Source organism: Dasypus novemcinctus, chromosome 13 (assembly GCF_030445035.2).
Source record: "Dasypus novemcinctus isolate mDasNov1 chromosome 13, mDasNov1.1.hap2, whole genome shotgun sequence".
Taxonomy (NCBI): domain Eukaryota; kingdom Metazoa; phylum Chordata; class Mammalia; order Cingulata; family Dasypodidae; genus Dasypus; species Dasypus novemcinctus.
The window spans coordinates 25789078-25805835 of NC_080685.1; the positions used below are offsets into that span (position 1 = coordinate 25789078).

General features: G+C 37.1%; 1 protein-coding gene and 1 pseudogene across 2 annotated transcripts in view; one reads left to right on the plus strand and one right to left on the minus strand.

Annotated features, from left to right (window-relative positions):
• POGZ (pogo transposable element derived with ZNF domain) overlaps positions 1-16758 on the minus strand; it is a 63287-nt gene that overhangs the window by 24226 nt on the left and 22303 nt on the right. The window contains exons 4-7 of one of the 2 annotated variants that reach the window (XM_058309638.1): positions 5230-5405; positions 4074-4182; positions 2448-2738; positions 2148-2339 (exon numbers count right to left, since the gene is read on the minus strand). In XM_058309638.1, coding sequence (XP_058165621.1) covers positions 2148-2339; positions 2448-2738; positions 4074-4182; positions 5230-5405 — 768 coding nt within the window. Of the gene's footprint in view, positions 1-2147; positions 2367-2447; positions 2739-4073; positions 4183-5229; positions 5406-16758 lie in introns of both variants that reach the window. The other variant, XM_023586914.3, reaches the window with a different exon arrangement.
• Positions 13708-13808, plus strand: LOC111762617 (U6 spliceosomal RNA; annotated as a pseudogene).

The window sequence follows — 16758 nt, forward strand, 5'->3', positions numbered from 1 at the left end:
TAAACAATCAATCACAGGACCTATAAGCAGAAAACCACAAAACAATGCTGAAAGAAATCAACAAGATCTTAACAAATGGAAAGACATTCCATAGTCATGAATTAGAAGACTAAATATGAAGATGTCAATCCTGCCCAAAATGATTTATAGAGTTGATGGCAATACCAATCAAAATTCCAACAGCCTAATTTACAGAAATAGAAAAGGCAATCACCAACTTCAATTGGAAGGGAAAGGGTACCTGACTAGTCAAAGACATTCTAAAAATGAAGAGAAGCATGGGAGGACTTTCACTGTCTGACCTTGAAACATACTACAAAGCTACAGTGGTCAAAACAGCATGGTATTGGCAGAAAGACAGACACATTCATCAGTGGAATAGAACTGAGAGTCCAGAAATAAACCCTCACCTCTACAGTCAACTGGTTTTTGACAAACCTACCAAGTCCACGTTAACGGGATAAAGCAGTCTTTTCATTGAACGGTGCTGGGAGCACTGGATATCTATAACCAAAAGAATGAAAGAGGACCCCTATTTCACTCTCTATACAAGAATCAACTCAAAATGGATCAGACCTAAATATAAAAGCTAGGGCCATAAAACTCCTAGAAGAAAATGCACAAAAACATCTTCAAGACCTTGTGGTAGGTGGTGATTTCTTGGACCTTACACTCAAATTATGTGCAACAAAAGAAAAAATAGATAAATGGGGCCTCCTCAAAATTGAAACACTTTTGCACCTCACAGGACTTTGTCAAATGGGTGAAAAGTCAGCCAACTCAATGTGAGAAAATACTTGGAAATCACATGTCCTGTAAGGGTTTAATATCCAGGATAGATAAAGAAAGGTTACAACTCAACAATAAAAAGACAAATGACCCAATTAAAAAATGGGCAAAAGACTTGAATAGACATTTGTCCAAAGAAGAACTACAAATGGCAAAAAAAAATATGTAAAAATGTTCAACATCACAAATAATTAGGGAAATGCAAATCAAAACTACAGTGAGATATCATTTCACACCTATCAGAACGGCCATTATTAAAAAGACAGAGAACTACAAATATTGGTTTGTAGTTATTTACTGTTGGTAGGAATGTAGAATGGTAGAGCCACTGTGAGGGACGGTTTGGCAATTCCTAAAGAAACTGACTATAGATTTGCCACATGACCCTACAATACCACTACTGGGTATATATACCCAGAAGAACTAAGAGCAGTGACACGAATAGACATCTGCACATTGATGTTCATAGTGGCATTATTCATGATTGCCAAAAGGTGGAAACAACCCAAGTGTCCAGTAACTGACAAATGGATAAACAAACTGTGGTGTATTCACACGATAGAATATTATGCAGCTGTAAGAAAAAATGAAGTCGTAAAGTGTATGACAACATGAGTGAACGAACCTGGAGGACAGTATGTTGAGCAAAGCAATCCAGACACAAAAGGACAAATACTGTGTGACTGCATTACTATAAACTAAATATATTGTGTAACACAGTGCATGATGCCACTTTTACAAACATAAATATAAATCAGTTTATAAAGATGAAATTGAACTAGTGGTTATATAAGGCTAAAGAAGGCATGCTAAGGGGCGTGGAGTTTTTCTTCTTAGAGTAATGAAATAATTCTAAGATTTTCTGTGATGATGAACGCACAACCATGTGATTATACTAAAACCCAATGATTAAACACTTTAGATAGATCATATGGTTTTTAATAAACCTCAATAAAATTGCTTAATAAATAAATAATGGTGCAAAAATAGCCAGAAATAGTAGCTATGTACAGCAGGGGAAACAGAGAGATTGAAAGATGAAGAATTTTCTTGTTTGTTTTCTGTTTATTATTATTTCTGAAATAATGAAAATGCTCTAATAATGACTGAAGTGATGAATGCACAACATTGTGATTATACCAAATACCACTGACTGTACACTTTGTATGAACTGTATGCTTTATTAGTATGTATCAATAAAATTGATTTGTTTAAAAAAAAGTTTCTGTGAGAACAGAGATTACAGCAACCATAGTCTACTTTATTTCTCTACTTCATAGTAAAGAATTCTGATACAACAAATACTTCATTAATGTTTTCAAATCACTGGCTGCTCAGGATCACCCAGATTTTTGTACCTTTCATCGAAGATTCAGTTCCACTGGTTCTTTGAGAGCCATGGGCAGGGCTGTTGTTGGATACCACCATTGGCCCAGGACTCTGGCCCAGAGAAGGGATGGTGTTAAGAGTGTTCACCAGTTTGGCTACTTCATTGCTATTTTCACCTGTAACCCCAGGTCGCTTGACTGTGACAAAGCTGGCAATGCTCACTGCAGGTGGAGATGGGAAGGAGGGAGCTATGTTGGCCAAGTGATAATCATCTGCTCCCCATCCACCACCCCTTCCCAGCTTTGCCATACCCTGTACCCAAGCCTCACCTAGCTTGGGATTCGGGGTCTGGTTAGACTGGCCTGGAGGCTGAACAGTTAATTGCCCCAGTGAGGTTGGCTGAGTGGTGGTGGGAGTGGTGGAGGTGCTGGGAGTTGACTTGGTCTGCTGGGACTGGGACTGGGGGACGGTGCTTCGAATGGTGAGAGTGGCTGGGATGACGGTGGTGAAGGTGTTCGTGGTGGGCCGCACAGGCATCGTGGAGCCTGGCCTCACTGGGGTCATCTGAGAGAACACTTGTGGGACGCCAACCGTCGGTTTTACAAACTGGGTACCTGGGGCTTTAAAAGAGAGACAAAGAAAAGTACCAAATTCTGATCAGTAATATATTCTCCCTGACTTTACTAGAAATATTGTAATAGGAAAAGATTCCTTCCCCAAACTGATGGGTAACCATGAGAGATTACCAAAAGTAGCATAGACTCTGAAGTCTAAGACAACAAAGGGTTTCCAAACTGATCAAAGAAATTCAAAGTAATTAGCTTAGATAATCAGCCCTAAAAATGTTAAATTGAAGATTATCATCAGTTTTTCCTCTAACATCTGACCACACAGCATTTTCTATTCCAAGAACACTATCAGGAGTAGCTTCCCCTTAGTAATGGAAGAAAAAGGAGAAGAGATGCAGGAGGGGCGTGTAAGGGCTAGAGGGTGAACCTGGTCCTGAAAAGAGAGATCTTTCCTTTTCAGAATACTAAAGGATTCTTCCATCCCCTCAAATGAACTATTAAAGAAGAGTGTCTTCTGACTCAGCTGTAGGCAATTTCCACTGAGAAATATTTAAGACAATGGTTCTTAACCTTTTTTGTTCCACAGACCCCTTTGTCAGTCAGGTGAAAACCATGAGCCCTTACTAAGTCTATACTATACTGTGTATTATTTAAAAAATACGTCACACCAACACCAACATGTTCCCACAAAAATGTTTTTTTAAACTTCAATTCAAGTTCACAGAACTCTTGTCAAGAACCCCTGATTTAAGAAATACTAAAACTTGACAGGACAAGCTGATCAGACTATAGGTCAAAAAATAAAATAAAATGGAAGACAAGCTACCATTTTAAGATATTTGGATATCCTCTCTTGGACTGAATTGTAGTAAACTTAGAGATAATAAAGAATGGGAGGATAATTATAAGATTTTAAAAAATTAACTTTCAATTCAGTTTCTTAAAAAAAAAAAAGGCTATCTAATCATTGGCAATATTTGTCCAAATTTATGTTCTAAAATTAAAGCAAAATAAAGATTCTAGTCCCACCACGTAAGTGAGTAGACTCAGAAGGATATGAATTCGGGAAGTTATGTTAATAACGTTCCTTCAGGATAACAAACTTAATACCTGAAGAAAATACCAGGTACAGAAAAACGACTAGATAAACCCTGTTTCCCTACATTGTGAAGGGTGGTAAAAAGCTAAAAAGAAAAAACAAATAAAATCACCACGCTGGCCAATGATTAGAAACAGTGTTCTTAAAATTGTGCTTAAATGATAAAGACTGTTAAATTTTAGGTTTTCTTTAAGTACATTTTAAAAATTACCTAAAGTATTTTGAAACAATAAAAACAAATCTTCTGGATGCCATTTTATTCCAAATGGATAGACATTTTTCCTTACCTGGGACTAATGTAATTGGTCTAACTGTTTGGCCTTGCTGTACGTTCAGCACAATTCCAACCTGATTCATTGCATTCTGCACAGGCCGGACATTCCTTACAGGAAATCCCTGTATTAAAAAAAGCAAAATGATCTTTAACATGGAGACCAACTAACACTAACATGAAAATTGCAATATGACCTACATCCAAAAAACTTCCCACACTCTTACTTAATGGTGGTCTTTGTCTCTCTCTCTCTCTCTTTAGAGAGAGCAAGATTGTAAATGACCAAGATGGAGAAATTTAGGCAAACTTTTATGAGACAAAATATAAAAACCAGAGAACAAAACCTACAATTTCTCTAATAAAAATACGTTTTTTAAAAAAGAGAAGGATAAACAAACAACACCAGAGACAAAGCTTTGGTACACTGATCAAAACTGAAAATCTAATTCTTGCCTTAAAAGAACCTCAGCTTAGAAAAACTCATCCCCAGATTGGCCCCTAAACTGTTAAAAGCATAGGCAGAAAAAAATATATATATATATTACACCAACAGTACTCATTGGAGTAAATGAACATATAAGCAACCCCATGAAATTGTTCCCAAAGTCTACTCCAAAGATCCTAAACCACAGGCAAACTTACACAGAAAAGTTAGTAACTCAGGAAGGCACACGCAAAGAAGCATTTGCCTTTACATTCCACATGCAGAATTAAGCTTTCAACTTCCATTCATCACATTTTATCAAATAAATCATCTTCCTTCTCTTCCAAAGATCTCTACACACTTCACCCATTTCATACATAGGTCCCGCAAAGTAAAACTCATCCGGAGTTAAGAAAAACAGCCCAAGCAAAGGGTGAGAATTTTTCAGGACCAAGTGTTAAGGGTTCTTAATCTAGGCTGTCCTGCTAATTTGTGCACAAATCATGATCAAATCACTTCACAGCCCTCCAATGTGTGTGAAGAGGAAATTACCTTGTCATGATACTACGTTGAATTCTTCACAAAAGTCAGCATCAAATTACAAAACAGAAAATGAGAAAACCTGACAATAGACAGGTCTTAGAACCATTTAAAATGATGTCAAAGACCCTGCCCAAATCATAGCCTGAAGCTTTCCCTACTTCTCTATCAAACCAAATCAGAATTCCCCCAGAGTCCCACTCACCTGTGTAGTGATGAATATTGGTTGTGAGGCCACAGGGGAACTTGTCACATGATTGGCATTCTGCATGACCTGCACAGGCCTCAATACTGGTTGAGTTACCATTGTGCCCAGACCTGGAGTCGGATTCTGGGTCAAGATGAGTGGTTGCCCACCTTGCTGGACCAAAGGATTGCCAGCTAAAGGGTAAAAGGAAGAAAAAGGGGGGGGGGGGGGGGAGAATGTAAAAGAAAACATTAAACCCACGTTTCATAAGAAACATTATGGTCTTAAATGAGAATTGATTTCCCAGATAGCCAAGTATCCAAGACTGTCACGCATCCCAGGTTTATGCCACCAAAGTTACCAAAACTTAAGCATCACCCAAATCTGACAAGTAACAGAAAAACAGGTAGGTAGGGAAGGTTTACAAACATCTTACCCATCTGTCTTAACCAGGATGAAAGACACAGTTAAGACTTCTATGGAGCTACCACCCTGACTGTAATGATTTACATGACAAAGATGATCCCAGCAGATCAAAAGACCATACAAATTCTTTTTTTTTCTCCATATTATAACTAGGTAAAATCTATTTTGTCTGGAGTGTAATTTTATTGTCAGCTAATCCACCTTAATCTTTTAAAAGGAATATTTAACAACAAACATTAATTCAACAAGTATGGAATCTGAAGAATGGCATCTCTTCCTAGTGAGTCAAATCTGAGGACTCTAACAGATTCTCTAAGCAATTATCTTTTATAGGTACAGGAACCCAAGAGACTGACAGGCTACCATCTTTATCTTTATGGAATCAGGGCTGATAAAGAGAAAACCTGGCCAAAAACTAATCCATACCAAGTCTGACAGTTGAAGCTTTTTGTGGATCCCAGAAAAGATTGTGTTCTCAAAACTAATCCATTCCTATGGGTGTGGAGACCCTTTGATTGGACTGGATTCAGTTGAGGGTTGTGACTGGATTACTTCAGTAAGGCATGACCCAGGGTGGGTCTTAGTCCTCATGCTGGAGTCCTTTATAAAAGGACTAAAAGCAGCAGACACACAGAGAAAAACCCAAAGAAATGGAGAGAAGGAACCCAGCAGCTCAGAGAAGAAACCGAGAAAGAAGAAGCCAAAGACAGAGCACCCAGAAGCTGAAGCAATGAGACCTGGAAGAAAAGCAGATGGCTCCATGTGTCTTGCCATGTGGCAGGAGTCCAGGATCACCAGCAGATGACCTTTGCTGAGACCGCTTCTCTGATGATGTCTTGATTTGGATATTTTCACAGGCTCAAAACTGTAAGCTTTTAACCTAATGAATTCCCACTATTATAAAAGCCAACCCATTTCTGGTATATTGCTCCCAGCAGCTTTCCGCAAACTAAAACACCAAGTGAAAATGACATGACTTCAGAAGATAATGATTTATTCATGAATATAAATAAATAGGGCTAATGATTACTGAAATATTTTAAATTCTTCTAATTTGTGAGAAAAGTAATTTTATAAATGTTAAGTTCTCTAATTCATTACATTTGGTTAAAAAGTCATTAATGCTAAAATCCTTGATTTACAAAAATATACTCAAAACCATATACAAAATTTCAGAGTCAATATACCAAAGCCAAAGATTCAAACAAAACACTGCCTCAATTTTTTTAAAATCCTAAATCACAAGAATGGGGCAGGCCCTCTGAAATGTATGTTCCACTTGACTGTTGGAGTCACTGGAGTTAGCTACAAAGCTAGACCGCCAAAGAGAGGGTATATAGGTGGCTATTTATGGGCCAACAGTGGCTTGTCTCATACTCTTATAGACATTGAGAACTCATTAGAAGGCTAGACCTTCACAGTTACTGGGTCAGCAGACTAGTAATTGTAGAGGTTGATAGATAAACAAAACAAAAAATTCCAACAAATTTGTTGTATGATAATTACACTGGCAATTTAATGACTCTCAACACCATATCACACTTAAATATTAAAATTCTGTAATATCAAATACCCAGTCAGAATTTAAATTTAAAGTTGTCTATTTTTTTTAAAGCAGGGGTTCTTGATTTTTTTTAGTAAGATATATTTATTTATCCCCCCCCCCCGCACCGTCTATTCTCTGTGTCCATTCGCAGGGTGTTCTTCTGTGTCTGCTTGTCTTGTCTTCAGGAGGCACCGGGAACAAATCCTGGGATCTTCCAGGGTGGGAGAGAGGTGCTCAATCTCTTGCCCCACCTCAACTCTCTGGTTTGCTGTATCTGTTATTGTCTCTCCTCTGTGTCTATTTTTGTTGTGACATCTTGCTGTATCAGCTCTCTGCTCAGGCCAGCTAGCCTTCACCAGGAGGCCCTGGGAATTGAACCCTGGATCTCCCATATGGTAGAGGGGAGTCCAATCTCGAGTCACCTCTGCTTCCCTCTTAGTTTTTTTTTTGTTCCACAGACCCCTTTGCCAGTCAGGAGAAAACTATGGACCCCTTAATAAGTCTACACTATACTGTGTATTATTTAATAAATATATCACACCCATACCAACACGTTCCCATAATAATAATGTTTTCTGAATTTCAATTCAAACTCACAGACTCCTTGTTAAGAACCCCTGTTAAAGCACTTGTTTCAATTAGGAAACAAAAGGATTCACAAAGTACAACTGATGGACATCTCTCTTAAGTCTCTCTTAATCTATAGGTTCCTTATCCCCCCCTTTTTTTTTGCACCTTGCAATTTATGGTTGAAAAATATTGCTAAGCAAAGCATTTATTTTCTATTCTTTATTTTAACTATCAGAGCAAAACAAAGTAAATTATTTATCTGAAGCCTAAAAATTCTTAAAATAATCACTGGCTCAACATGCCAATTAAATACTGACAGGGAAAGATGGAGATTTTTTGCATTTATGTGAAATCAACCAGTATTAGCAAGTATCTGAAAACACATTCAGTTCCCATGAAATCTGCACATACACTACACCATTTTAAGGAGTGCTGATGCAAACTTTTTCTGCAAATATTCTCTATACCATCAGGACCATGTTTGAATTTTGCTAGATTGTTAGGACTTTTCCAAAAAATATGGAGCAAACAAAAAAACTGGGTATCTGCAGTACTAGATATATACCTAAATATATGAAAGCAAGGACACCAACAGATACTTGCTCACTGATGTTCACAGTGGCATTATTCACAATTGCCTAACGATGGAAACAAGAGTCCACTGATTGATGAATGGATAAACGAAACGTGGTATACACATACAATGGAATATTAGGCCATAAAAAGGAATGAAGTCCTGACACATGCAACCATGGACAAACCCTGAAGATATTCAATGTTGAGTGAAATAATCAGACATAAAAGGACAAATAATATTGTATGATCTCACTGGTATGAAATAATTAGAATTAGCAAACTCTCAGAGTCATAATCTAAAATATAGGTTTACCATGGGACAAGGTGAGGATAAGGAATGGGAAATTAAGGCGTAAAATGTACAGCGTTTCTATTTGGAATGATGGAAATGCTTTGGTAATGAATACTGGTGGATGGCAGCACAACATTGTGAACATAATTAACAGAATTATATATAAGAATGTGATTGAAGAGGAAATATTAGGTTGCATACATGGTAAAAGAATAAAATTTTTTTTTAAAATCCATGGAACTACACTACACAAATAGTGAACCCCAAGTTAAACTATGGCCTATAGTTAATAGTACAATTATAAAATGTGCTTTCATTATTTTTAAAGTATGTCCCACATTAATGCAAGGTGTTAATAATAGGGTGGTATATGGGAATCCTACATTTTATGCATGATTATTCTGTAAACCCCAAGTTCTCTAATAAAGAACAACAACAACAACAACAACAAAACTAAACATGTATCTATTGTACAACCCAGAAATTGCACTCTTGGGGAATTATACCAGAGAAATGAAAATTTATATTCATACAAAAATCCTGTGCATGGATGCTCATTAACAGCTTAATTTGTAATAATAGCCAAACTATGGAAACAACCTAGATGTCCTTCAACAGATGAACTAACCTGGTTAAACTGGTACATTCATCCATAGAATACATCTCCGCAATAAAAGAGAGTAAACTATTGATACATCCAACAACTTGGATGAATCTCCAGATAATTTTATCTATGTTCATTGCAAAAAAGAAAATCACAAAATACTGCATACTTTTTGGTTCTGTTTATGTAACATTCTTAAAGTGACAATATCACAGGAATGGAGAATAAACTTGTGGTTGCCAGGGATCAAGGAAAAGTGTTGGGGGAGGCAAGGGAAGTAAGTTAGTATGGTTATTAAGTAGCAACAAGAGGAATCCTTGTGGTGATGGAACTGTTCTTCATCTTGACTGCATCAATGTCAATGTCTTGGTTGTGATACTGTGCTAGAGTTTTGTAAAATGTCATTGGAAGATTCCTGGGCAAAAGGGTACATGGGATCTCTTCTGTATTATTTAAGATTGCAGGTGAACCAAATTAAAAGCTAAAATTAAGGGCAATTTTTTAAAAAGTGGGTATCTAAGTCCAGATTAGAGTCACAATTCAATTGAAAGCAAAAGCTAGCATATGGTAAACCATGCTGGGTAAGTAAAAGTACACTTAACGTATTTATTTGGAAGCATTTTTAATGATTTCTGATTCTTCTTAAAATTTTCCCGAAAGATTTCTGATTAATTAAAAACATCTTACTCTATTTCCACAGGATAAAAGAGGTAATTAGACTTTCAAGAATTAAAAAAAAAAGTGGGAAGTGGATGTGACTCAATTGATAAAGAGCATTCGCCTACCATATAGGAGGTCCAGGGTTCAAACCCAGGGCCTCCTGGCCTGTGTGGTGAGCTGGCCCATGCACAGTGCTGCTGCACACAAGGAGTGCCGTACCACGCAGGGGTGTCCCCCATGTAGGGGTGCCCCAAGTGCAAGAAATGCACCCCTCAAGGAGAGCCGTCCCACGCGAATAATAGCCCAGGAGTGGCGATGCATACACAGAGAGCTGACAGAGCAAGATGACACAACAAAAAAGAGAAACATATTCCCTGTGCCACTGACAAGAATGCAAGTGGACACAGAAGACACAGACAGCCGACAAGGGGGGGCGGGGCGGGGAAGAAATAAATTAAAAAAAAAAAAAGGCTTAAAAAAAATATACCAAATGTAAGCTACAGACCATAGTTGTTAATAATATTTTGATGATGATCCTTTATAATCTGTAACAAATGTTTCAAAGCAATTCAAGTTGTTGTTGGAGGGATGATATATGGGAATTCTGTTTTGTAAGCTCACAACTTATCCAATAAAAATATATACTGGGGGAGCAAATGTGGCTCAAACAGCTGAGAACGCGCCTCCCACATGGGAGGTCCCTGGTTCGGTTCCCAGTGCCTCCTGAAGAAACAAAACAAACAACAAACAAAACAAACATAAAAAACAACTCAGCGAAGTTGATGTAGCTCAGAGGTTGAGTGCTAGCTTCCCACAGATGAGGTACCGGGTTCAATTCCCAGTGTTGAGAACCAGATCAGCAATAGGTTTGCTCGAAGGGAAAGCAACACAGAACTTACAGAAATAAAGGACAAAGGGAAACAGAGAGAGGAACCAAGGATGGAACTAGGGGGCTCACAGATTAAGGAACTGAAAGCCTTGACCCTAGTTTCCGCATCATATTTATTAGGAACTCCAAAGCAGCTGTTCCTCATCACCACTGCAACGTTTACAATAATTGGGGACAAGTGCAACAATAGGAAACAGGTAAGCCAGTTTCCCACGACACCCCAGCCCCTTGTACCTCAAATAAGTAAATATTTTTTTAAAAAGCCTATTACTCACCGTCTCTCAGTTTGCTCTCAATGAACTAGGCCCCCTCCAGTCATAACTTAATATTAAATAAGAGGAGATACAGCAGCTTTTCTCACAGTATGTTGTATTACAAATACGAAGATCTTGATTTTTTCCTCCATTCTTTGAAGTTTACTTACATACCCTTAAAACCCAGAGATAAGAGGGCTAAATCCAGTGAGATGAAAATTGCAATTAGCTACGTAGCAAGAAATTTATAACATTAAATTCATACTGTCTATAGCTCAGAATTAAGCAAACAGGGAGTTTATTTCATTTTATAACAACTCTTTATAGTGCAAACATGTAACCAGTCAGAATTACAGGAATAATTTCTAAATGCCAAATGCTTTATTCCCAATGCTTGGGAATGTAAAATGATATAGTCACTATAGAAAGCAGCATGAGGACATTCAGAAAGTTAAATATGAAATAACTATATGACCTGGCAATTCTACTCTTAGGATCGACCCCCAAAGAAAGTGAAAACAGGCTCAAACAGATACTTATATGTATTAATGTTCATAACAGCATCATTCACAATAGCCAAAAGATGGAAACAACCCAAGTGTCCATCAACAGATGAACACAAACAAAATGTGGGACATATACACAATGAAATATTATTCAGCTAGAAGATGGAACAAACTACTGATATATGTTGCCACTTGGATGAATCTTGAAAACATTATGCTGGGTGAAATAAGCAGGACACGTAAGGACAAACACTGTATGATTTCACTTACATGAAATAACTATAAATAACAAATTTGTACAGACAGAAAGTAAATCAGGGGCTACCAAGGGAAGGGGAAAGGGGGGGAAGAGTGAGTTATGGCTTGGTGGGTATAGAATGTTTGCAAAATCTGGAAATTTTTAAATAAAATTAAGAAGAAAAGGATAAAGAAGATTTATGGAGAAACAATCCATATTAACATACAATCAACCCATTAAAAGTGTATAATTCAACGATTTTTAGTACTCACAAGTAAAAAGAAACCCTGTACCTACTAGCGAGTCACAGCCTATTCCCTGCCTCCTTCCTTGGCAACCACTAATCTACTTTTTCTATGATTTACCTACTCTGGACATTTCATATATGAAATCATTCAATATGTGGCATTTTGTATCTGGCATCTTTCACTTAATATAACGTTTTCAAGGTCCATCTATGTTGTAGCATGTATCAGTACTATGATCCTGTTATAGCCAAATAATTTTCCACTGTGGCTATTCCATATTTTGTTTATCCATTCATCAGTTGCTGGACACTTGGGTTGTGGCTACCTTTGGCTACTATGAATAAAAAATAAAACCATTTGTGGAAAGCAGTTGTGATCAAGTGGCTGAGTGCCTATTTCCCACATACAAGGTCCTGGGTTCAATCCCCAGTACCTCCTAAAAACAAAAACAAATAACCAATTCTCATTGGGAAGCAGATGTAGCTCAGTGGCTGAGTGCCTGCTTCCCACGTACGAGAGCCTGGGTTCATTCCCTTGTACCTCCTTTAAAAAAAATGTGTACAGGTTTTTGCGTGGACATATGTTTTCATTCTCTTAGATAAAAACATAGGAATGGAACTGCTTGGTCAGATAGTAACTATATTTAACTTTTTCAGGAACTGCCAAACTGCTTTCTGAAGCAACCACACCATTTTACATTCTCACCAGCAGTGTATGAGGGTACCAATTTCTCCACATCCTTACCAACACTTGTTATTGTCTTTTTCATTACAGTCACACTAGAGGGTGTGAGGTGGTATCCTGTTGGTAGTTTTGATTTGCATTTCCCTAATGGCTAATGATGCTGATTACCTTTTCTGTGTTTATTGGCCACTTGTTTATCTTCTCTGGAGACACACAAGTCTATTCAGACATTTACCCATGTTTTAACTGTGCATTATTTTTATTATCAGGTTGTAGGAGGAGTTCTTTATATATTCTAGATATATATATGTATCCCTTATTATGTATGTGAATTGCAAAGATTTTCTCCCATTCTATGGGTTATCTTTTAATTTTTTTTATTGTGTCCTCCGAAGCAAAAAAGTTTTTAATTTCGATGAAATACAATTCATCTATTTTTATTTTGGTTGCTTGTGCTTTGGGTGCCATATCTAAGAAACCACTGAGTAATCCAAGGTCATGCAAAGATGTCTGCTGTGGGAATAGATATCTCTAACAACATTCTAAAGCTTCTTGAAGGTAAGAATCATATTTTACATTTCTCCACTATATCATCACAAAGCACATAGTATCAATGCAAAACATGTTAAACTGCACTGAAATGATAACTCCTTCCCTTTCCTTCACAGATTTGGAGATTACACAATTTAGTATTTTAATAATTACAGCTGAAATTTCAAACCATGATCCAAGTACTCCTTGATCTACTGCCCTCACAATTTTTGTATATGACACAAACAAAATAAGCAGGTAGTCAAGGGAAAAAAGATCATATCAAAATGACATTGGTGGGGAATTAAGAAGCTCCAGAGAAAAGTAGTTTTTAAATGCTCCTTAAAATCAAGGGTAAAGGAAATGCTTTCTATGGACAGAAGGCAAGGAAACTAAGAGGAAACAGAGAAATTGTAAAAGCCAAATAAAGGTACAGAAAAAGGACAGTCTTTTAAAATATAATTACTGATGCTTGCTTTGGCAGCACATATACTGAAATTGGAACACTAGAGAAGATTAGCATGGCCCCTGAGCAAGGAAGACATTCAAATTTGTGAAGCATTTCATATTTTTTTGTCTTGTGGGTTACAACATCTCTAATGAAAGATATATATTGAAAAATAAATTAGAACATTTTAAAAAATCAAAAGAATAATATTCTGTGATGTAAAATTATATAAAATAGTATTGATAAGTTTTATTGGAAAAAATAATCCATATATAATTACTGAAGGAGGTAGCCACAGGTCACCAAAAACCAGCTTGGTTTGAAGACTGGTTTAAAAGTAGGGCAGGGGAATGGGTGTAACTCATTGGTTGAGCACCTGCTTCACATGTACCAGGTCCCAAGTTCGACCCCTGGTATCTCCTAAAAAAATAAATAAATAAAAAGGGGGCAGAAGAGGACTGGGGAAGGAGAGAAGACAACTTTTTCATTTTCTAAAGAACCTAGTACACTAAACATCATTGCTTAAAAGTTATTCTCCCTTGCTCTTTTTACTAATGTAGTAAGACAACAATATAACAATACAATTAAATTGAAGGCCTAAAAGGAAACTCGGAACCTTTTTTGTTCAGTCTTTCCTGAAGTTAATCCCTACTCTTAGACTAGCATTTCAAAGGTATCTGATGGGAGAGCAGATGTGGCTCAAGTGATTGAGCCCCTGTTTCCAACATGGGAAGTCCTGAGTTCAGTCTCCAGTGCCTTCTCAAAACAAAAATAAACAGGCAAACAAGCAAAAACAAACAACTCAGGGGACCCAGCGTGGCTCAGTGGTTGAGTGCCAGCTTCCCACATACAAGGTCCTGGGTTCAATCCCCAGTGCCGGTACCTTGAAAAAAAAAAAAAGTATCTGATGAAAACAAAGTTATAAAAGTGTACGTATTATACAAAAAAAAAAAAAAAAAAGAAAAAAAAAAGAGGCTATGATACATAGCACAATATTGCAAATGTAATCAATACCACTGAATTATGTATTTGAAAGGGATTAAAATGGGAAATTTTAGGTTGTATACACATCAGAATAAATTAAAAAACAAAACAACAGAAAAAACATAGAACCATCGTCAAAACAGCACAAGGATAGATATATAAACCAATGTAATCAAATTGAGAGTTCAGAAATATACCTTCACAACTATGGCAGTTTTTTTTTTTTTAAAGGAGGTACTGGGGATTAAACCCAGTACAATGAGAAGCAGGTGCTCAACCACTGAGCTATATCTGCTCCCCAATTAATTTTTTTTTAAAGATTTATTTATGCCTCCCCTCCCCCACTGTTTTGTGCTCACTATCTCCTTTCTGTGTCCATTCGTTGGTGTTCTTCTGTATCTGCTTGTCTTCTCTTTAGGCAGCACTGGCAACTGATCCTGAGACCTTCCAGAGTAGGAAAGAGGCACTCAATCTCTTGCGCCACCTCAGCTCCGTGGTCTGCTGTGTCTCTTACTGTCTCTCCTCTGTGTTTCTTTTTGTTGTATCATCTTGCTGTGCCAGCACTCTGCATGGGCCAGCACTGCTGTGTGGGCCAACACTCTTCCAAGGGTCAACACTCTGCTTGGGCCAGCTAGCAGTGCAGGACAGCGTGCCTTTACCAGGAAGCCCTGGGAATTGAACCCTGGACCTCCTATATGGTAGATGGTTGAGCCCAAGAGCTTGAGCCACATCCATTTCTCCCCATCTGATTTTTGACAAGGCAGCAAAGTTCAATCAATTGGAAAAGAGCAGTCTTTTCAATAGAATGGAGGAAGACCCCTATCCCACACCATATAAAAAATTAACACAAAGACCTAAATATAAAAAGTAGGACTATAAAACTACTAGAAGAAAATGTAGGGAAGCATCTTTAGAATCTTATGTTAGGCAATGGTTTCTTAGACTTTCCATAAATGGCTACTACTTTTTAAAAAAACATCAAAGAACAGAAAATTTCCAGTGTTGGAGTGATGTGGAGACACAGGAACACTCACTCATCCATTGCTGGTAGGAATGTAAACAGTGTACCACCACTCTAATATAGAACTAGCATATGACTGGCAATCCCCCTATTAGGGAAGGCATTGAAAGCACTGCTTTCAAACCCAAAAGCATTGAAAGCAGGGACTCTCTCAGATATCTGCACACCAATGTTCACAGCTGCATTACTTACAACTACCAAAAGGTTGAAGCAACCCAAGTGTCCACTGACTGATAAATGGATAAACAAAATGTGGTATACACATAACAACAGAATTTTATTCAGCTGTAAAAAGGAATCAAGTCCTGATACATATGACAACATTGATGAACCTTGAAGATACCATGTTAAGTGAAACAGGAAAGACACAAAAAGGACAAATATTACATGATCTTACTGATACAAAATAATTAAAATAAGCAAACTCAAAAGAGTCAGAATCTAGAATACAGATTACCAGGGGTTGGGCTGGAGGTAGGGAATGGGGAGTTAATGCTTAAATTGTACAGAATTTCCATATTTGGTTTGACTGTAAAATTTTGGTAATGGATAATGGTGGTTTTAGGACAACTCTGTAATATAATTAACAGCAATGAATTAGATATTCGAATGCCATTAAAAGGGAGATTTTAGATCACATATGTTATTAGAAGTTAAAAGAAAAAATAGCACTGTACAACACAATGAAACCTACTGTACACAATGGACTACAGTTGATAGTACAATTATAAAAATGTTCTTTCATGAATTTATAACAAATGTACCTCACTAATGCAAAGTGTTAATAATAGGGTGGTATAAGGGAACTCTATATTTTATTTTATACATATTTCTATAAAAATATAACTTCTATAACCAAAAATAAAAGTAAAAAACTAAAAAAATAAAAACATGGAACTGTACCATACAAACAGTAAACTCTAATTTATAAACTATGGACTACCATTAATAGTACAATTATATTGTTTCACCAATCCTAAAAAGATACCACACTAACGCCAACTATTAATAACAGGGAAAACTGTTGAGTTTGAGGGGTGGTGTATATGGGAACTCTGTACTTTCTGCCT